The sequence below is a fragment of the Lethenteron reissneri genome, chromosome 20 (assembly GCF_015708825.2).
Source record: "Lethenteron reissneri isolate LAM-NWPU_2019-01 chromosome 20, ASM1570882v1, whole genome shotgun sequence".
Taxonomy (NCBI): domain Eukaryota; kingdom Metazoa; phylum Chordata; class Hyperoartia; order Petromyzontiformes; family Petromyzontidae; genus Lethenteron; species Lethenteron reissneri.
The window spans coordinates 16,529,424-16,552,203 of NC_083798.1; the positions used below are offsets into that span (position 1 = coordinate 16,529,424).

Below are 22,780 nucleotides of genomic sequence, written 5' to 3' on the forward strand. Positions count from 1 at the left end.
CTGGATTTCTCAGTCGATATATTCCTGATCGCTGCTAGGCTGACTTGGACAACGGTTCCATCCATGCCTTTATCCTCTTCCAAAAAAATAATTTTGCCTAATAACACTGATATATTGACTGTGGCACCGATATACGATTACCCTTAGTCAATAACAATGTGTCATTTTTTTTCTTTGGAAAAGCCTCACTGAGTTGTTGTTGTTGTTTTAGGAGGTTCCTGCTTCAGGGTGATTGATCAAGTTCATTTCAAGTACTGTTCTGAATGTGAACACACTGGAGAAGCCCACGGAAAGGAAGTAACAAACAATCAAAGGCATGAACAGACGCGTTTTAAGAACCCTCTTGTTGTACTGCCATCTCCTGGCCACCTCAGCCGAGCGGTCTGGGAGTTTCACGAATGTCCATTCGTGATTTCAGCAACTCTCGCCTCCAACGCGCTGGATTGCTGGCGTGCGCCACCACACCATCCTCATGATATACTTGGCGCGTCTGACATGCCCTGCAGCCATTGAAACTCATGGGGGACTGCAATACCAATGATTTACCCAGGAAAGCCTCACTGATTCGCAAGACTCATTTTCATGAGAAGCCTGCAATTGGATGTTTGGCCAATTTCACGAATGAGTGGTGTGGCTTTGTGTGCGAGGAAACCAGAGGACACGGAGAAATTCCACCTCGCATACGAAGGGTGACACTCAGCACTGCCATCTCCTGGGAAACTGACAGCCCTACACCTTCAACACTTGGAATTCCATGGCAGTGTCACATCCAAGAACTCACCAGGCTCCAGCCTGCTTATCTTCAGAGATCTGATTAAATTGTTGGATTAATTAAGGGCGATTTGGTTGTAGGGGCAATGGCGGAGCCAGGATTTTCAGGTAGTGGGGGGGGGGGGGGCAACCCCTCCAGCAATGAAAAATGATAGAGGAGTTGTTGGTAAGTAAGGACTTGTCCCTTGCTTTTTATTCAACGCGTGTGCGGCGATGGTGCAGCCATCGATCGAGGGTCAAATTCGAACCGCGTTGTGTGATCGGCATCGCGCTCGCTGAAGGTGAATGCCTTCAGGGAAGTCGTGTGCTGTTTACGCAACTGTGCACAATTATGTGAGTCACTTATAACTGCTTTGCCGTTACTTATTGCCAATTATGGACTCAGACTATTGTCCTATCATCTCAACGAGTCCCTGGCACGTAATAATATGCTACACTGGCAATGGGGGTCGCAAAAATGCCGATTTATTACTAATAAACCCCAATGATCCGATCGAAATGAGGGATTTCGATCGGATCATTGGGGGGGGGGCACGTACCACCCCCCCCCCCCACACCACTAGCTCTGCCACTATGTAGATGGTAACGTGACTTTCTGTGGATAAGTTCCCACTCTGTATTTTTCTGAACGCTTCTTCGACTGACTTGGAGTAGGGCTTTCCGGCATAAGGCACTGCCACTAGAATACAATGTTTGCCTATCAATAATAATTTAATAATATTGTCCTCTATAATCGTATAATCTTACGAACACACATGGATGCAATCTGATGAGAAAAAAGCAAGGTGAGATGGATGTCGAGTGCCAAAGCAGTTTCCAAAAACAGCATTCCGGACTGCTCTGGCTGAAACGAAGCGCCAGTTAATGTCCTCTGGAGCTCATCTCTCCTGCTCGTTTCCCACCGCAGACACGAGGCATGAGTCACGCGTGCCTCTCCGGCTGCTCTCGTGCCCGGCGTTTAAGAAGCGGGGGGGAGTTACGGTTGGTGCTCGACTTTTGGTTCAGTCACCGGCTCGGTTTTTGCCTGCCACTCATCGCACGTTGACCTTTCCTCCCACTGGATTCCAACAAATATTGAAACCATTGTGCGTGCACTTGCATGACATCTTTTACGTGTCTTATTAATTTATTTATGTACTGTACCTTTATGTGTATCGCTTTTAAAAAAATGTTTACTCGGTTACTTATTATTTCACGTTGTTCTCAGTAAAATGAAATTTTTTTTACGGCAAATCACGGTCCCTATTTTTTTTTTGTGCGGAACGGTGAGTTAATTATCCCTTTGGAAAACGAGCTGCGAGTGTTTTAATTGGAGCAGGCTGAGTTTGATTACAGAGTAAAGTGCGGGTGAAAGGGACCACGTGTGTGTGCGTGGTGTTGCTTGGAAGTGTTCCCAAACAAGCAATAATGAAACCTCCGTGCCGAGGCCACACAAAAGGTGACGGGGTCAGAGATCAAACTGCATTTGCTGCTGGTAATCCTTGGGGTCAGGTATTTTGTAGTACGTCTTAGCATCCTTGATATCCCTACCGAGAACAAAATCCCACCTCAAAATGCAACCCCCGACCTTCGACCTCATTTGAGGCGGCATCACCCCAGGGATTTTTAAACGTTTCCATTAAAACTTTGAATGCACCGATCGTTTTAACCGTTCTGACATTTATATTATGTTAGGCTTTACGTATGCTCGTGAGAACATAGCTCACATGTTCGGATGTTTGTTCGTTAATTCTGCAATGTAAAGAGTTAACAATATAATGGCTTTCAAAATGTTGTACAGTATATTATTTGGAAAGGGGAAAACAAACTGGCACGTTGTTTCGAATGAAGGGTAGCCTCGAGGCAAATGTATATTGATTAAACCCTTTCGTTTATTTTTTTTTATGCCAGGAAGATTCGCAAACAAATACTCTGTGCTCTTTTGTGCCAGAGGAAGAGGCCGTAATGTCTCATCTCATCAGCCCTGAGTCCCACGTGGGGTGAGTGAAGAGACAGGGAGGCTACACACAATTGAGTCAAGAAGTCCTGGGAGGGTAATGCATCTGCACGGGGCCAAACCTCCAATGAAGTTTGCATTGACAGTCGAATAAAATCCTTTACGTCAAGCATCTGTGAGCTCACTCGGAATTTCAAATTTCAGACGCTTTATGTTTCGTGTCCCCAGACTTTTAGGGCTCTGAAATATAATTAATGCGATCATTACATAAAGTATTTTTGTAATAATACTAAGTATGCTTACCAAAATGCGATTCTTAACAAAAAGGCACGCTTGAATCAAAATTTTTTAATCGGAACTTCTCTTTTAAGCACTACAAATAGACGCTGCTCCGAGATAATTTTAGAAGAGTTACATTGTTAGCAAAACGCATTTCATTATGTAAATTACTTAGATCGTATGCGTCAATTTTCCTAAAAGCTATCTGTCAGATCGAGGTTGTCTCAACTAACATGCGTTTTATGCATTGCATACCATTGCACATGACAAACGTCTTTATTATTATTAAGTCGAATATTGTTGTTATCGTTACTGACATCTGAAAACTCTTGCACTTGCGTTGCAAAATTGGTGTTAAGTGGTTACACGAGGATAGAGATCAATAGAGTTTCTGCGGCCTTGGGATTGATTTAGAGTTTTCCTCCTTGCTGCCGAGTTGATGGCATGGCCACGGCCTCTGCACATGTTAAACGAACGAAGCCACTTTTACTCGCCATTAATTAAATGGGCTCCTGATGGCTACCGTAGCATTAACACAGTGGTTAAAGTGGCTGGGCGGAGTGGGGAAGGGATGGGCCCAGAAACAGGGTGGGGGTCAGTGGCCCTTTTAGCAAATGCAGGGGCAGAGGTCCACTTCAACAGCTGTGCATAATCAAGTGATTAGAAAATAGGCGTGGTGGGAGGAGGAGGAGGAAGAGCGGCTGGGCGGCAGATAAAAGGTACAGGCCAGGCGTCTTGAAGTGGCCACCACTGCTAGATTCAGGGAGAAGATTAGATCCGATGGAAAGATGTGGGCCCAGGGACTTGCCTGTCCACTGTTTGACCCCTATCGCATTCCTTACTCTGATTTTTAAGGAAGGAAAGATCAACCTCGGAACCAATCGACTAATTAAAAGGGCGATCTGAAGAAGTTGACAATGCCGAGCAAACTGAAAGATGTGAGCGTTCTATTTTGCAAAACTATTATTACTTAAATAATAAGCAGAAACATGAACATACGTCGAAATAGAAGATGTTTTTTTTAAGATTATAAAATAAAAATGTACTGATGGTTATACACTTCCACACATACAATTACGCACTATTCATAACCGGTGATGATAATTTCTGATGATAAAGTCGAAAACCACGCGTGCCTTCATTTGCAGTATTTTATCTGGCGATTGACAATTCGCCGGTGAAACGTTCTAAAAATAAATTATTTCCATCGGAACGTTTCAGTTTTATATTTCTCTTCCAGTGCCTCGGTAACCAATCCCGTGGCTAACTTCCTCCCGCACTGCCACAACTGTGTTTTCTGGTCTGGGATTGGCTGCGGTGGCCTCTGAGGCCCCTTCTGTTTGCCAATTCCCTGTGCGCTTCAACTTAATTGCCACGAATTCCACAATCATATATTTTTTTCAGCTAATCAGCAACTTGTGCACCCCAATTAAACAACTCTGCTTAAAAACCGTCTTGCGCTACAAGAAAAAAAAGAGGGTTGTGTCAATTTAAAGCAAGCATAGGGATCTTCAGTTGAACACGGAGGCTTTCGCGACCAATATTATTCATAATAAACGTTTTGGGATCTGACACATTTAAAATTATATACTGCGTATGAGAGGCATGGTCACGTTAAACCGAGAATGACTTACGCACCTGATGTTTTGCAATCAACATTAAACGCCACTGTATTCCAAACAAGTAAAACATAAACTTTGCTTTTGAACTCGAATAATTATGGCAAGAGTTTTGAGACTTACATTGCATCTTCTTGGTTCTTTCGGTAAAGTCACGTAGAAGGGAAGTAATAAAATAATAAAAATAAAACATAATAAAATAATGATATTCTATTATTATATTATTTTATTATATTACATTATAGTATTTTATTATATTATATTATTATTTTATTATGTTTTATTTTTATTATTTTATTACTTCCCTTCTACGTGACTTTACCGAAAGAACCAAGAAGATGAATCCCTGCAGTCACGAAAGCTTTAAATCGAAACTTACATTGCACTTCATGCCAATGCCAGTTTCACAATCAATGTAGCCCGGGATAACGGTGAATAGAATGTGTGTTATGGAAATCAGGAGACTGTTAGCGTTTGGACGAGAGCCCTCGTGAGTGGCTTCGAGCATTGGCGCTCGCTCGCATCTCTTGCGCCGCATAAGCAGGGGTGGGATGAATGGTCGCTTAAAGCTCGGGGACCCCCCCCCCCCCCCCCAATCTTTGTTCCGAACTCCGTGGACATAATGGGGACACACGTTTGGTGGCGAGTCTCGCCGATGGAATTAACGCTATCGTGGATTTAGGTCGCTGGGATTTCAATTAGCGGGGAATTTAGGCTGCGCCGCTGGGAAAGTTTCAGAGCCTGCCCCCGTGAGCAAAGCTTGGAAGTGTCAAGCCTCGCCAAATGTATGTTTTGGAGTAACTGTGGAAGTTCATGAACAATAATCTGTAACCGTTTCTATTTAACGAAAATAAGTGTGCTGCCAAGGAGCTCTTAATCCAAATCTCATGTCAGTTTTGTAAATGGGAGTTTGGCGCTTTTGTGAGCTCCCATTGACGCCTCGTCCTGCGCACGGGGGTTGGTAGAACCGTGCGCGCGTGAAAGGGAGCGCGATTATGAGTGCGTGTGCAGGCATGCGGGCGTGTGTACGAGCGCGTACACGAGGGGGTACGGGATGAATGGGCGAGTGTTCAAGCGAGTGTAGGTGAGAGGCATAGAGCGAGTGTGCGTGCAGCTCTGAATAATGCAATGCATGGGTGTGTGAACAGTTGTGATAGCGGATGTCTAAATTCAACCGATGGTGGAATTACGGTATAGTCTAGATTTGAAGCTTTCGTGACTGCAAGGATTCATATTCTTGGGGTTTTTCGGTAAAGTCACGTAGGTAAAAAATTAAAATGAATAAAAGTATCAAGTAAATGAGATACAGCGAGCGTGCTGTGACGGTTCCACCTGAAGACGGAAGCTTGTGTTGCCTCCGAAACGTCGTGATATTTATTTTATTTTTATTTTACTTTTATTCATTTTAATTTTTTACCTACGTGACTTTACCGAAAAAACCCAAGAATACGGTATAGTCTGTGTGCGAGTGCATTGGAATAAAACTACGTATACAGTGTGTGTGTGTAAACCTGTACATGGAAGTGTTCTCTTCCAACATCCGAAATGTCAGTGCTGCAGATGGAAAATTACGAGCACACATCAAAGAGAAAAGAATAGATGGTTACAACTTTACAAGGGGACATTTTTTTAAAAAAATGGCACGTGGAAACAAATGTCTCCCAACACCCGCCCCCATCAGAGGTGTGGCAGAAAAAAAACCAAGTGCGCTTCTGTACGAACACGTGTGTACTCGTGCGTGTATGTGTTTTTTTGTGTGCGGGGGTGTGCATGCGGTACGTAAGGGGGAGTGTGCATTTCATGCGCATGCAGACAGTATCTGTCAGCAGCCGAAAATTGTGCCCGAGTCACCAGATATCGAACCCTGGCTCCGAGCACGTCACGTTTATCACGACTGTCCAATTACAGCAGAATGTTTTTACTAATGTCCGTGATGTAAGTACGGGTGGATTTCATTCTTTCTTCCCATTGCAAGGATGTGAACCACTAAGAAGGAATCACGTCGAAAGTGAACGCAGTTGCACCGAGAGAAAATCCGTAATTGTCAGCGGACACTTTCAAGGTCAAAGAAACGGACACCTTATTGTTTTGTTTTCCTTAGAAAGAAAATAAACCTCCCAAGTAGAAAGAGAAAAGGGCCACCTGCTCCCAAGTATGCGGTCGGGAATGGTATGAACAAACACCTTAAAGCCCGATGATCCCATTGCACATACGACGTTGCATTCGGAAGAGGAAAAAAAAACCCAACCCAGAGAACATTGTTTACAGGAGTTTTGAGTTTCAGACAGGTATTTTTCTTTTTTTTAAACAGACGCGTTGTTTCCAGGATGGTGTAAGTGTTCCGAGCGAGGATTTTCAATCGCGGGAGTTTTGATTGCCCATCACCCCCTGCATTCTCTCGCGACTCGGTCATTTCTGGCAGCGAGGCCGAAAAGGGACCACCTGGCGTCGTGTAGCAGCGGAGGCTTGGGTTTCGGTCAAACTTGCCAGACAGAACACCTGTTTATTAGGCATTGTTCGGAAGCCAGTAGGCTGTAATCTCACACAGGCTCGGTGACATTGTAAATCACGTGGCTGTACACACAATCTGATCAGCGTAAAAACTCGGGCTTCAGTTATAATGGCACTTGGATAATATTACATGTACGCAGTGTTTTGTGTGTCGACATTTAAGAACCTGGGGAGTGGTAGTATCGTAGTTTGTGGACTCCTCGAGGTATCGAGCGACCTTAAATTTCCGACCACGGCCAACATGAGCGGTACATTTCTGAACCGGTGCAAAGCCTCCTGTAGGTCGACCCAACCTTAAAGCAGGACCTGGTGTTGTGTGTAAACTTTAGCAATGGGCAGACAGAGGTGGCTGTGATGGTCCTGACCACACCACCCCCATGTGTGCCGCATCGGCCTTGATAGGTGCTCACTTCCTGCACTTGCCCCAACAGCCTGCATAGCTCCACGGGGGGAGGGGGGGGGGATCTTTTTTTTGTTGTACATGGCAAACACGTGAACACACACAAACACAACGAACACAGAGTGAACAGCACGCCAAGCACCAAACGTCACGGAAAAATGTGTCACCATCAATATGGCAGTGACAGCACATGGTAGACGTCGAGCAGCTGTTTCAGAAGCACACCAGAGATCAGTTAAACGATAGACTGCATATAATTTGATCCGTGGCATGTACATCGAGTGTGAGAATGTGCACAATTGTCTAGGTTCAGTGTGAATATGGACAACCGGCTGTAATGAGCGCTGGTTTCTGAAAATAAGTATGGAAACAAAAAGGATGCATGCGCAATAACTATTTAACACTTTACAACATGCATTTGTCTTAGGAAGTATTTAATTAGCAGTATGAACGCCGCCGGCTAGCTGTCAGGGACAACAGTGCTTGCATATTTGCAAAGTTCTCTTTACTTGGGGTTTGTGCCAGTGCTCAATAGGGTGAGTCTTAATAGCAACAGTTTATACTGAAGTTTCCTATTGGATAATCTTCAGGTAAGTTATGGTGTCCTTCTCCCCTCATGATTGATGGATAGAGGTTAAGTATAAACGCTTCCGACCTATTTTAGAGAGTTTTAGAGAGTTTCAGAGAGATGCTCAAATAGATGATCTGCGTAATGAAGGTCTAGCTGTAATGTTTTGTCCATGTGGCCCCATACTTAGCAAGATTTGCAACAATATATGCAGCTGACACAGAACCTAGGATGGGATGTCAACAACACATTCAAATTGGTTACGTTTAAATGGATGTCTGTCTGCCTCGTGTGAAATGCACACATGTCTCCTGTATATTTAGTCGAGGCTAAATATGTGGAAAGTGACCAACTGATATATCTTTGATATCTACAGTATCTTCAAGTGAGCGGATCAGATGTTTGTTCGGAATGCATGCTTCTGCAAGCATAGCGGAGTTTTTTTCCCCTTGTAGCCATGTGAAACAAACACCCTGGCTCATAGCTCATCCGTCATCGGCACTGTCTGTCACTCCGTGTGCATGACCCCCATCATCTCCATCGTCACAACCTGCCAAATTCCTAGCCCCAATTAATGTTTGCCAGCAACTGCCACAGCCACCAATTTCTCTACAGTTGTCATCGATAACCGTCTGCATAACGCTTATCACTCATCGCATAAAGAACACAAAAAACAAGACAGACAACATGCCTGTAATGCAAATTTATTTTAAAATTATACAAGCTACGAATAATTGCAGTGTTCAGTATACTACCATGCATTCCTACAGGCATTATTTAGTCCTAGAAACACATTAATTGAATATAGTAGCTTGTTAAAAAATATTTTTAATACTCAAGTAAAGCATTTGTGGCGGCCTAGACTTTTAATTGAAAAAAAAGTTGCAGCAGGAAATCTATTAAACCACACGGCTGTTCAGACCATGTAGGCAGCTTGTTAGCGGTGGCTCTCACGTCTTTGTTTTTATACCAGTACGGTTTGTGCTCTACACAGCACGCGCGACCCTCGAGTGCCAAAGCTGTTAAAACACTGGCTCAAAAGCGTGCACAACTACAGCCCAATTACTAACTCGAGGCATGTGCTCGATCTGGTGACATTCTTTCAACAACAAAAAAAAGGCTTAAAGATGTTTTCAAGGTTAAGGGCAGTATAGACATATCTGTACATACTGACATAATTCTCATACGACCATGACCTTGCAATTTAAGTAGCACTTATAAATGTGCATTCAGTAGCTTAGAAGGACTGCAGCGGTGGTAAGTGGTTTAGCGGCTAAGGATAATATTCCTATGATGGTAGGTACCCACCTGAATATTTGGCAGGAAACCATTGAAATGTATAGGCTAATGATAAGGTATATGAATTCCAATTCAGGCTACTATATTTGTTATTAGCTACATTTCCACTCTCATCTTCCTTTCCACAGGAATAAGCAACATCAAAACGTACATTTTCCAAAATAAGAACTTTCGTTTTAGTCCGTGTGCATTGCCTTCTATGACACACAGATGAGAAGAATGGATGACATTTCACTTACAGACAGAAATAGGAACTCGTGGATCAGTGAACATACGCCAGTTAAAGACATCTTATTGGCTGCTATAAAAAGATGAGCTTGAGCAGGATACGTCGCTCGAAGTGATTATTGCTGGCGGTCGAGGCTAACGACGAAATCGCAAAGGAGAAAATCAAAGAATGATGGAGTGATTACATTAGATGATTTGCAGATGCTAGATGGATTGTTGCAAGACAGGACTGAGGGATGGAGATAGCTTTCAGAGGCCTTAATATAGCAGTGTATTGATAATGCCTGATTGATGATGATCATTAAATCCGACCAGTCCCAATGCATTGCTCTACCATCCCCTGCATGGGGTCCACGTCTCCAGCACGGTGTCTCCATCATGTACGTGGTACACGGAGTGCATAGCAGCCGCGGCACAGGACTGCATTGCACACACACCACACGCAACACATCATCCATGAGGCAGGTAATCGATTTGTAACACCTTGTTGAGCAGTGCAATCCTTTGTGTTAGAGAACAGGCCACAGAGGCAGATGTCACAGAGCTACCGGTGAGATCCCTTCAAGTGACCTCCGGGTCACACGGTAGGTGGCAGCACTTGCTCACCCACGCCGTCAATGAGTAATATACGTCACACGACAGTCTGAACCGGTATTTAATTTAATGCTCAGAGCCGGAATTTAGCCAAATAAAGTTAAGAGCCAAATGTTATGTCATGGATATTTATTCATATTCTGGCAGGCTGAATGTTTGACCAGGCTGAATGTTTTCCAACTGTTATTTTAATTATGCTATTGTGTCACAAAGTATTCATTCAGAACTCTTGCTGAGCAATACGTTAGAGAACTTCCACAGGAGAATATTTCATAGACTACTTCTGACATCCCTTCAACTGACCTGTTTATAACTCGGACTACGGGGAAAGTGCGCCCCACACTGGCTGAGTGAAGTGCTGCAGAGAAATGTTTGTTGCGTGGCAACAAACCAACAGCCTTAATCAGGGGTGTTTGCCCAGATTCGACCCCAGGATATCATCGGTGCTGGCTCAACTACATTCATTAGACAATATATATTATTTTTTATCATACACCAAATTCATATTGGTCCTATATGTTGACATTCATTCCATAGCCTTAGTTCAGTTACTGTCTTGTCCACATGTTGTCTTACATGGTAAGGAATGAGGAACAACGCTGTCCCAAGTGGAAATTTCTCAAAGTCCATCTCTTGACCTTCCGAGGCTTCAATGAGGCCATGCTCTTGGCTCATCTCCACTAGTCTGGCGATACACACAACAACAAGAGAATACGCTAGAGAAGTTAAATCACTGGCTTAGTGTAGATACTGTTTTTTATTACATATATTGAGATACCTGGAATTTAAATCCCTTTGTTCTTGCCTATCAATTTATCGTGTTTATGTCGAGTATTGACAAAAATCAGTTCGTTATAACTATCACATATGCATCATAAAGATGGACATTGACAAGAAGATGAAAAGTTGAAAAATATTCAAAGAAGCAGGAGAAGTATAATATTGGAATTACACTGACAGAAATAGGAACATGTGGAATAGAAAACATGCACATTAGAAACATAATATTGACAGTTAAGAAAAGTAAGTGGGCTTCGACAGAAGGACATTGCTAAAAGAGACATTGTTGTCTTTGACCACCGGCTATCAGATGATATCAGATGAGAGCTGGTGGTGAAAACTAACAACGGAGTGCCATTCAAAGGAGCGATTTGATGCAATGCAGAAATGTGACAACAATGGTTTGGGGAGGGCTTCATCCAACAGTGGCTTGATCATGGCTGATGATGCTTGACAAAAAATGTGAACATAAACCGTTGTGTTCCAAATATTATATACGTTACTGCTGTTGAAACATAATGCACTCATAATCCAGTGTAAAGTCTCCCATGAGCACAAAAGATGGTGAGCTGTGTATAGCAGAAAAAAGGGGGAATGCGTATTTGTCAAGCAAACAGCAGTCAAGGAGGATGCAGGGATATTGGCACCGGATCTCGGGATGGTCCTGGATCACGGCATAGCCGGACGGCAGCCGGCCGTGTCCGTGGAGACTGATGGCCGTCCACCCGCAGTCCACCAAGAGCCGCCCCCTGTGGCGGATGTGAGTGACAACCCGCGTAAGCACGCGCACCGCGATGTCCTCCGCGCGGCATGAGCCAAGGTGCAACTGCTGCACATCTGTGGGTCACGTTCATGCATGCACACATCACATCACATGCACTGCATGTGTCCTCACAAGTGTCAGCAAAGAGTACTTATTTACATACAGGTTTATTTATGAATAATACTGCCCTAAAACATTTAAAATGTATATATACTCTGTATGTGTTTTATCTTCTTTTAAGGCAGTGTTATTGACAAATGAGTTCGAGTTTTTGTTAATGCTGCTTATTTCCATACATAAACGAAAGAGGAACACGGTGGATTCGAGAACACATGCAGGGTAATCACAGAATTAAAACTGTTTAGAAAGATAAGTCGGCTTAGGCAGGACATATCACTAGAAGGGATGGCGACCAAGAATAATGACAGAGTGGCAGCCAAAGGAACATGTCCAAGAGTCCTTCATCGTGGAAAAGGGAAAGGTGAAATCGGCTCACGTGCAGGCATTAGATGGATTATTAGATCTCAGGACTGTGGGCATTAGCGACTACTTTTCTTGGGAAGGCATTTATCCAGCAATGGAGTGATCATGGATGATGATGACGACGACGACGACGATGATGATGCCTGTTGTTCGGTGAATAATGGCTTTACGCTCATGTATGTGTGTTGTTTTGGGGTGGAAGCCTCACCGTAGAAGAAGTAGTTGCCTGGGTGCACCTCAGAGAGGGCGCCCATTCGGGGGACTGGCAGGCTGCAGGAAGGTGTGGAGCCAATGCTGGAGCGAGTGGTCACCCCAACTTCAGCCAGTCTGTGAAGTGACAGGTAGAGCACACACATCAGGGGTGGGGTGCCTACAGCTTAAAAGCAAAATACAACCCGCATATTTATTTAAAACTGCCAAGAGCCACCTGAGGTCTTTTTTTTTAAATGGCCCACAAATTATTATTAATCCATCACTGCATCTTAGCCTCCTTAAATGGCTACTAGACGTCATTATTCTCATTATTGCAAGGGCCTTATTGTACTCGGTCGATAGGCACACTACTTTTAGAGTTGATATTGATCATGTGAACGTGTGTGTGAATGTGCGGCCCATCAATTGTATTTGCAAGTCCTATTCAGCCCTCGGTAAGAAAAAGGATGCCCACCCCTGACAGACATGGAAGTGGAAGTACAGATTCACGTACAGCACTTAAAGCATTCAAGTACAGCACTTAGAAACACAATCCTTCCTGTAGTCAGCCAAATCTATCCATCAGGAGGGATGTAACACTTGCATTCCATTATGTCCATATAAAAAAAAAATTTGCTAAACTGTGGTGTCCAGGGTAAAAGAATTAGACATTTACAATCCAGGCAAATTCATAGCGATTACAAACTGTTCTGATCAGTCTCTCCTCACATTTCAGTTGTAGGCCAAACCAGCCTTGTCCAAATGACTGAATGCAAGGCGCCACTACTTGGTGTTTGCTATCTCATATTATGGGCAAAGTTACGTAATACAATATACACAGCCTTTCGCTAAATCGTTTTTTTGACAATAGATGTAATTTCATATTTTAATCCTATGATTTACGTACGTGTAGGTACTCAACAGGCAAGTTGTCAGTATTAATCCCTCTGTGCAAAAGCTGTCGCAATACCACACCACAATCCATACCCCCTCTGGATGAAAATCTCAATACCACACCACAATCCGTACCCCCTCTTGGTGAAAGCCTTGCCCTTTTATCCCCATTTGAGAGCAACGAAAAGACAGTGACATGTGGCAAACACCCACCGGGAGCAAAAAGCAAGGATTTTCTCAGTCGTGTTTTCAGCCACTGCCTGGATCTCTGCCACGCTGTGGCAATGGTACGTGTTCCCACAGTGGGCGTAAATGCCATCCAGCTTCATGCCCGCACTGCGACCAATCTTCAGCGCCAAATCGAAGGCTTCAGGCTGGTCCACAAACACCCCAGCTGGATGGTGCACACGTACAGTCACCCATTACTCACTGCTAAGGATTGTGGGTTCACCGCTCCTGCGACTTTTGACCAGTACAAGAGCGTTTTCTAGTCACAGTGCGCACTGATTCTCAGTGAGAGCAACAATACATAAAAAAGATGATTTTTGGACAACAAAAGGCAAAATCATGACCATTTTTTTTTATACATGTAGTATGGTGATGTCATCGACATGCAAAGCATTATGTGAGGATCGCGCCAATAGCCGCAAATTGTGCTTCTGCTATCTACAAATCACCTTTTGCGTGTATTATTACTCTTTTCTGTCTGATGAGTGTCTCACTGTTTTGCGAATGCTAGCTTTGGCACATACCCCTTCCGTTGTTACAGTCGACTTTGAGCCAGATATGCCAGACCTTGCCTTTTGCGAGTGTGCGAGCGGCAAGTCTGGGCAAGGTCTCAAACTCAGACACCAGTACACTGAAGGCCTCCAGTCTCTCAGTCAGGATGGCACACTGCTCCACTTTGTCTGCGCTCACAGGGAAGGCGTACAGGATATCATCGAAGCCGCCATCCGCAAAAAACCGTGCTTCCGCCAAAGTAGAAACAACAATGCAGCGTCGTGTGCCTCCGGTCATGATCACTCCACCCTCCCTGGTTGGGAACACAAAGGACATGACAATGAGCACGAACAGAGAATGTGTCATTGGCAGTGCTCAACACTTTAGTGATCTTTCCTTTTATGGAAATGAAATATGATTAAGCTCATGGTGAAACAATTAAATCCAGCAGCACAACACAGGGATCTTGTTTGAATTATTTTTGTGGCTTACAAGTCAAATATGTGCTTATATTATTAAACACAACGAATAATACATGTTCAGTTAATAACAACAATTTGAGTTTGATTTTCATGGTGGCCATTAATTTATCAGAAACGGGAGCAAAATATTGTTCAGTATTACATATATTAGGCAGCACAGCACGGTGTCAGTATTATTCTAATTTATAAACTCTTCCCGTGCAGAAATAGAATGAAGCAGTATGTAAAAGGAGAGTCCGACTGTCATCCCAGGCCTAGACGTGCTGCCGCAGTAGAGGGGCCACAGCCATATTCTTAGGTTTTATTGGTAAAGTCACGTAGGTAAAGTTACGTAAAGTCACGTAGGTGGGCCACAGCCACTCACAAAGTCTTGTGGGTTTTCATATGGGGGCGCAGGGTCACCCTCAGCTGCCGGAAGCGCTCCAACATGCGGTCCGCGTTCCTCTGTGCCGTGGGCAGGTTCACCAGGAAGGCCGGTGAGGGCAGCTCGCTCACCAGCCTCGACTCAGCCATCTTCTCAAATAAGCTTAGCCTATCGTCGGAAAGATTAACCGCTGCATTCACATTAATGTTATCGTTGTTTTCTTAAATAGTGCCTCATGGAAATGTTCATTTGACTGATCTACCAATTAAATAGATAAACAGGTCACACTTGAAAAAGAGTTTTACAACTCAATGGGCTTTACTTGGGAAATAAACGTATGATTCTGAACTTTTGATATAGCATACAAAGGTGTGCTCACAAACAGCAGCAAGGCATGTCCATCATGCCTTGCATTGCCATGTGACCATCACAATCATGTTTATTTTGTTTAACCAGGGGAGAACTCAACAGACCTGGATGAGTCTAATTTGCAAGATCGGACTGGGTCACCAAAATGGCAAAATCAAAACAAAAATGAAAACAGCGGACTCTCTATTATCCGCCCTTATGACGAGGAGGACGGCCGCGGTTAATTAAAAATCACGGATAATCCAAAAATATCCATTTTCCGCGGATCTCGATACCAAAAACCACATTCACCCATACTGAAGAGTCCGCCCACTAAGTGGATAGCAGAGCCACGCCAACCAAAATCAATCCAACTCTGCCCACTATTGTAAAAATATGCAACTACTGTACTGTAGAGACAATCGCGTGGATTTCGGATTAACCAGAGCACATATTTGTTCGGTTTAAGCAGGTGACTTGAAATAAACATTTCCAAGAATAACAATGTATAACAGTTTTTATATTATTGATTTGAGCTTAAGGGTAAATCCATTAGTTATTACATTATGTCAAGATCTCAGGTGTGCGGTTAATCCGCAAATCGGATAAACCGCGCACGTGGAGAATTGAGTCTATTTTACAGCAATGAAGAAAAAAGCAATCGGAGCAAAAACAACTGTTTCACATGGGAAATCGAAAATATTGTACGTGAAATGCTCTCGACCTTACTTATGTCTGTCCTATTTTCAGAATTCACATATTTCCGGTTGTGGTGGGGTTTTTTTTTTTAATCACCATTTAACAAGAGGTAAGTGTTTGTGCTGAACAACCTACAACTCTAAAAGTGTCAACATCGCAGCGTACAATTCTTTACCGCAGCATGTGATGCGCATTTTCGTGAAAACCCAAATTGTTGAGCATGGGGAGGCCCCTTTCTGAGAAGTGAGAAGTTGTGACGTTGCCAGCAGCTCTTTAAAAAACCTCCAACTTCCTCCTCCTTCTCAAGCTTGCTGCTGCTGCGGTGTGCATTTCACTTCCATATTCAGCGGTGGCGATGGAAAAAAAAAACACTTCACCGCTGCAGTCTGGTTGTGCAATTAGTATAGTACTGTAGAGAAGTACAGCAACACTACGTATGCTACTATATGTTGAACTTCTTTCGCACCGTACACAGCCAACCGTACTAATCCGAGGTGCTCGAGGGAAAAACAAACTAAACACACAAAAACTCGAACAGAAAGAAGTACGTTCTTAGTAAACATTGCAGAAATGTGCAGCAGTAACGTGTCAATACCGTGGACTCGAACCGCAGCACCAGTAACCGCTGGTGCTCATACTCTAGCTGGGAATTCTGCAATTAAACGATTGTAATTAGATAATCGAGTGCTTGATTGTTTACCTTTCCGCAGCAGCTCAGGCCTAGTTGCAGGCTGCTGCTGCTGCTGCATGGACCTGTGGTTATAGCTCCCCCTGCTTGAAAATTTGCGATTAATTTGGCTCCAATGTCCAACAATGACTAACCCACGACACTGAGCCTGCATGAGAAACTGAAGAGGCCAGCAAAGTGAATGGCAGCCAACCCAAGCCAAGGGAAACTGAATTAGACCAACTTAGAACAAAAAGTGTCTAACAAAAAGATTGGAGCAGCACAAATCTTACTGAGCAAAAACTCGGAAAAACTCCAGAATTGAGCACAAATAATGAAGGGCATTTCAACTGACGTGTCGAGAAAATAAAATAAAGCCTGTGTAATATAGCAATACCCTTAGGTTTTTTCAGTAAAGTCACGTGATTTATGATTTATAATTTTATTTCCATTATTATTTCTATTTTTTTTTTACCTACGTGACTTTACCGAAAAAACCTAAGAGTATGAATCATTGCAGTCACGAAAGCTTCAAATCTAGAATTAATATAGCAATATTCCGGTGCATGGTTGGGGGGGGGGCACCTGATTTTCCGGTTACAGGGACAACAAATGTTGAAACAAACCAAAATTCTGGCCAGAAATCCCCAAGATTCAGAAGCCCAGTCCCTTGAAGCACCTCGAGTGGTATATGTTGTTGTGAGTTTACAGCCACGGGTGTGTGGCCCGGTGGAAAGGTGCAAGTTTAGGAATCTTCATGGCATTTAAAATGTTTTTTTCTGGCCAAATGTGAACATTACTGTATTCGGAACCCATGAATGGGCATTCTTCACTCACCCAAGTCATCATGTAATGGATTAAAAATCCCATCTGGTAATTTAGCAGTGCCCAGTACATTGTGTGCAGTTTCTGCCGAACGTATTACAGCACTCTGTTAACGTGGATAAATAATCACATTAATGAAAGATGACGCACGAGGGTTACGCCTGTACAAGTCAGGCTGGCCAAAGGAATTTGAAACGTCACGCACAGTGGTGCTTTCCCATAATCGATTGGTAGTTTTTTTAAACACCGATTTTAGCCAATTGTTGGTGTTATTTTTGTTCAAAGCCCTATCAAAAAAATGTAGCATTCTGTATATATTTAAAACCATATTTAGGCTCGCATTAAGCTGCTTAAGGAGCTGATCCTAATTGAAACACATTTGGAAAGTGTCCTCTGAATGTCTCCCCAGTCCAAAATAAAAACCTGTCAGTGATAACCACTACAAACATCTCCTGTCCCCTACAACTACACCCCCACCTCCTTAAAAAAATACAATTCCCTGCAGAGGTACCATCTGAATTCATCACTCCTCGTAATAATACTATACATAAGAGACTGCCAAATGGAAACGTTTGATACGGCTAAACACCACAATTAATTAGCAGCTCAAGGGACCCTATATTCGTCATTAAAAAAAAACACCATCAAATATCTATTTGAATTTAGATACAAACATGCTATTAACATTCACACATTGTTATCTTATGTATTTTCTGAATCTTTCTTCTTTCATCTGTCCCTTGTCTTAACATGTATCTGATGTCACGTTTGTCATCGCTATCTCTTACATTGTTTTAATTTCTCACATCTCACAACCTCTCTCTGCCTCTTGCCTCTGTTGTATCCTCACACATTTATATATTGAAAAGGTAACGGCCACAAACCATCTTTCTCTGCTCTATACATTCTCTTGCCATCTCACGAAGGAGTTCATCAACAGAACGCCAATAAACGTGATATATCTTGTCTCTAGAATTCACTCCACTGGCTCCCAGGGATTGATGGCTCTGTTTGTCTGGGAAGGTGAGCTGTGTACACGGGGTGATGAGGATTCGTTTGACTCGTGGCCCCAACTTTCACACGCAGAAACGCAAATGTCCCCGGGTCCTGCCACGGGGTTTCAAGCGGCCGTTGTTTACCGAATTCCATCTCCGCGACGTCACGGCGTTTCCGCCGAAAAGCCCAAAGTACATTGCCATGTCAGCATATATTATACAAATTAACATAATACATTCGATTTGAAGCTTTCGTGACTGCAGGGATTCATCTTCTTGGTTCTTTCGGTAAAGTCACGTAGAAGGGAAATAATAAAATAATAATTTGTATTCTTTTATTATTTTATTACTTCCCTTCTACGTGACTTTACCGAAAGAACCAAGAAGATAATACATTCGCTACAAACGTCCAGATTGCGCTAATTAACATAACACGCGTACGCGTTATGTTAATTGCACACAATAGTTGCGCGGCGCGCGCACACATTATGTTAATGACACAGCGGCAACCGTCCGAATATATTATGTTAATTAGTGACGACACCGAAACGTGCAAGGGCTCCCATTGGTCAAGAGCCGCTTCCGGTCCCGCGGGTATAAAACAGCGAGAGCGGCACGGGGCGTCTCCGCATTCGCTGAGAAGGGTGAAGAGAAGAACGCCCTCAAGTCGCCTCCTCCATTGTCAAGCTCCGCGACAGCCGTCATCCCCCCCCGGACCCAGCAGCCGTCTCGCGATCAACGTTCTACGCTCTCCGTTTCCCGAAAAAGAAAACGTACATCTGTCGTATGTCCGCTTTCCAGAACCTCCAGTCTTTTGGTGAGTTTGACGGTCAAGCGGGTGTCGAGCGATGGAGAGGCGTCTTTGTCTTTGTTGTGTTTTTTTTCGCGCACGTACGCCATGCGTCACGCAGGGCGCGGCTGTTCGCGTGGTTTATTCTATAATTCGCGGCTATTGAAGCTTGTATAAAATACGTATTTGTGTTATTTGAAAATAACGTAATTTGACGACGACGAGTTTGTGGGGCGGTCGTAAAAATGTTGAAAAAAGACGAAAAAATGGTCAAAATCCGTTCTTTTGTTCGCCGGGCCTGGCGCTCTGGGTTCGCTCACAAAATGGCCATCGTCGTCTTCCCCCCCCCGCCCGCTTCTAAAATGTCCTCCCTTCCTGCCCGACTCGCGCCACCGCTGCTGCCGCTGCTGCTGCCCACGCCACCGCCACTAGGGGGCGCTACCCCACCCGGGTTGTGTCATGGGTGGTGACCACCAACGGGGGGTGGGAGGACGAAGCTGACCAGGGTTGCGTTTTCTGCGAAATACGATAATAAAAATAGCCGTGTCGTTTTTGGTACGGCGTGTCTCCCTCTGCCCTGTTGGTCTTTTGTCGTCGTCGTGTTTTTGTGTGCGCATTTAATGGGTGCTCGCAAGCAATTTACACCATTTTTTTTGTTTAAAGTGGGCATTTTCTTTGTCTCCTGCTGACGCCTTTGTTATAAAAACAAAGCGGTGTTATATTCGTTACCTCGTGTAGCCTGTTCGGTGATGTCTAATGCCAATCGACGGGGAAGGACGTGGCAACGGGTAATTACAATTTTTATGATAATTACATTTTTCCACTTGGGCAGAATGATTATGGGATGGTTTATTACACGATCTTTAAATCGGCACCGTAGCCGTTGTAAGCTAATCTCTGCGAGCTGGAAGGATCCATAAGACAACGTCAAATGTCAAGTCCTTGTTGCTATGGCGCGAACATGTGGTGGGCTATAAATATCCTTTGGAAAACATGGAGGAGAGGAGGAGGAGTAGGGGGTGTTTGTGAAGATCACGCCATGCCCACCCACCTCTTGGAACGGGGCCAGGATGACGAAAGTCCTGAGACACACGGGGGGGGGGGGGGGCCCTGTTCGTGCGTGACCTCGTGTGTGTCCGTGATTTTTCTTTTTTGTTTCTCTGGCCAGACCCGTTTGCTGATGCAATCAAGGGTGAGTCCAGCCTCCCGGGGGGGACGGATGATTCAATTCATATAAGGATCCAGCAGAGGAACGGGCGGAAGACCCTGACCACCGTGCAAGGCATTGGCGACCAGTACGACAAGAAGAAACTGGTCAAGGCCTTCAAGAAGGCAAGTGATGGACACCGCCAACGAAACGAATCGGTGTTTTAGATATTTTTTTTTGGCCTCGAGATGGAATTTCTCGTTTGCCAAGGGGTTGTCCCATTGGAATCTGGGGTTGATTTTCGCTCCCCAATTCTCAAACGGTCATAACTGGAATGGGATTTTAATCAAAACGACCCTTAATGTCTACACAATTTATGAATCTTTTGCTACCATCACGTTTTCAGATTTTAACAGGGTAGCATTTATGGAAGCAATTAGACGCCTTAAACATTTAAATTTAATTATGCCGCAATAATATAGGGTGCCATAGCAACGGCTGGACGATTTCCAGACCTAATAAAAAAATGGGTCTAGTATTTCGACAGTTTCTACGTTAGAATATTGAAAAATTATTTTGCCGTGATTTTATAAATCGTACGTATGTATTTTAATAATGTCCCCTAATGATTCGTGTGTGTGGTGTGCAGAAATTTGCCTGTAATGGTACAGTGATTGAGCACCCGGAGTACGGGGAGGTGATCCAGCTGCAGGGAGACCAGCGCAAGAACATCTGTCAATTCCTCGCAGAGGTATGAATGGACAAAGGCTGGGGGGTAGATGGGGAAAATATCAATGCTGAATATTATATTTTTATGTTTTATTTATATTAATCGTTTGCCTTAATGTTATACATTTTTGCCGTTTTAATAATGTGCCGTCTGGATGTTTTTCAGATTGGAATTGCAAAGGAAGATCAGATCAAGGTGCATGGATTCTAAACATACCAAATGATTGTTGCTACCAGTGTGCGTTTGTGTTATTTTAAATTGGGCCCCCATAACAATGGCTCCTAACCTAGTGTGGGCAGCGAGGTTGTCTAGTGGAAATGATTGGAATACAAATGAGTGTCAAATTTACTACCGGAGGGAGATTTCTGTACGGTGGAAAGTGTAACCAACAGCGAAAATTGAAACGTGTTTCCAATGGAAATGACCCACTAGGTTGTTATACATATGCTGCTTTTTCTATTGTCTTGTCTTAATTTTTGAGTATGGCGTTTCGCACATTCAAATAAACGAGTCCGAAATGGAGAGTTTTGAATGCATCGTTTTTTAAATGTAAGTTTACTTAAATGCTCAAGTGATTACATCTAGATGGAAATGGTTTCCAGCAAAGAACGTCCCTGGGCAAAGGCTTATGACGTCAAGCGGCAGTAAATAACATGGCATGTCCGCTAAGCTTCAACAGTGGAAGGCAAGAACTGTTTACCACTGCTAATCCACATGCACTCTTTCCATTACACAGATAAACGTCACACGGGAATAAACTGACTTGGTCGTATTTGTGATTTGTTTATAAAAAATGTTGATTGTATCTTGATTGGCTTTTTTAATACGGCGTGTGTATTTGCGTCCAAATTTCATTTGAAAAAAGATGATCACTTGTGGCCCCTTGCGTAGATATTTTTGTGAAGATTTCGGAATTTGTCATTTCTAGCAGCTTTGCAAACAAGCCAAATACAGCCCACGAACATTTTTAGCCTAGTTATAGTTTTACGTGACCAGTTAATGTCCAGCTGTGAAGACTTTGCTCTTTTGAGACTTTCGAGAGCAGTGCACGGACTGTTCTGGATGTTGCCCTTGGTAATTAGCACAATGTACCGGAACGTGTGTAATAACAAGAGTCCCTAAACTGGTTTGCACTGGCGTATGCAAGCGTTTGAAGTTAAGGCCGACTGAAGTACATAATGTTATGTACTGTGGCCATGCTATAATGGTCATACTCGTTCGATGAAGACGTTGCCACACCCACTTAATTACACCAATGCCTATAGACTAGAAATGTGTATCGCTACAAGAACGGCAAACATCAGTCCTGAAGACTTGTGCAGGGCTGAATGGATGATTTCATGAAGAAATTGTGCAGGGGACTGATGGACACAGCTGGCGAAGGTGAACATTATTTAGTCCGTAATTTGATGGCACAATAATTTTCATTGCCAACTTAAACGTGTTAAAAGGATGATTTGAGGTCTCATCGCTATTCTGTCGTCGGATCCAAATTCTCATCGTGGCTCTTACCTCCATCTTGTCCTCGCTAGTTTTATGGTGTCCTGTGACTTTCCGCTAGATGGCATCGCTGGTCGCTAAGGCACGCGTTATTCAGAATGTCTAAATGTTTTCATAAGCGGAATTGGCGCCTCTAGTGGCTTCATGCACCCAAAACTGAAATAAAACGATGGATTTCACCATTAGATGCATTAAT

The 22,780-nt window shown here is 43.6% G+C and overlaps 2 protein-coding genes across 4 annotated transcripts; one reads left to right on the top strand and one right to left on the bottom strand.

The window, feature by feature from the left end:
- Positions 1-8,781: 8,781 nt before the first annotated feature.
- On the bottom strand, positions 8,782-18,597 carry LOC133344880 (D-serine dehydratase-like). 3 transcript variants are annotated; one of them, XM_061555170.1, is made up of 8 exons: positions 18,562-18,597; positions 14,884-15,051; positions 14,070-14,350; positions 13,531-13,711; positions 12,440-12,558; positions 11,633-11,822; positions 10,782-10,890; positions 8,782-10,031 (listed from the first exon to the last, which is right to left on the bottom strand). In XM_061555170.1, the coding sequence occupies exons 2-8, from the start codon at positions 15,030-15,032 to the stop codon at positions 9,942-9,944; spliced, it is 1,119 nt and encodes a 372-aa protein (XP_061411154.1). In that variant the 5' UTR covers positions 15,033-15,051; positions 18,562-18,597; the 3' UTR covers positions 8,782-9,941. The 3 variants fall into 3 exon arrangements, with proteins under 3 accessions (XP_061411154.1, XP_061411153.1, XP_061411152.1); XM_061555169.1 differs by lacking the exon at positions 18,562-18,597 and adding an exon at positions 16,631-16,724; XM_061555168.1 differs by lacking the exon at positions 18,562-18,597 and adding an exon at positions 16,106-16,458.
- A 435-nt stretch (positions 18,598-19,032) lies between these two features.
- Positions 19,033-21,606, top strand: LOC133344881 (eukaryotic translation initiation factor 1). Its single transcript, XM_061555172.1, has 4 exons — positions 19,033-19,234; positions 20,376-20,539; positions 21,004-21,105; positions 21,250-21,606. Exons 1-4 carry the CDS (start codon positions 19,204-19,206, stop codon positions 21,292-21,294), a joined length of 342 nt encoding a protein of 113 aa, XP_061411156.1. The 5' UTR covers positions 19,033-19,203; the 3' UTR covers positions 21,295-21,606.
- The last annotated feature ends 1,174 nt before the right edge of the window (positions 21,607-22,780 follow it).

Bases quoted from the DNA above. Each gene is read 5' to 3' on its own strand.
- LOC133344880 (XM_061555168.1), bottom strand. From the start codon at position 16,152: ATGCTCAACAATTTGGGTTTTCACGAAAATGCGCATCACATGCTGCG. The intron at 14,351-14,883 runs GTGAGTGGCTGT...GTTCCCAACCAG, and splicing joins ATGAAAACCCACAAGACTTT to GGAGGGTGGAGTGATCATGA. The intron at 12,559-13,530 runs GTGGGTGTTTGC...GTCACTTCACAG, and splicing joins ATCCTTGCTTTTTGCTCCCG to ACTGGCTGAAGTTGGGGTGA.
- LOC133344881 (XM_061555172.1), top strand. From the start codon at position 19,204: ATGTCCGCTTTCCAGAACCTCCAGTCTTTTG. The intron at 19,235-20,375 runs GTGAGTTTGACG...TTCTCTGGCCAG, and splicing joins CCAGAACCTCCAGTCTTTTG to ACCCGTTTGCTGATGCAATC. The intron at 20,540-21,003 runs GCAAGTGATGGA...TGTGGTGTGCAG, and splicing joins TGGTCAAGGCCTTCAAGAAG to AAATTTGCCTGTAATGGTAC.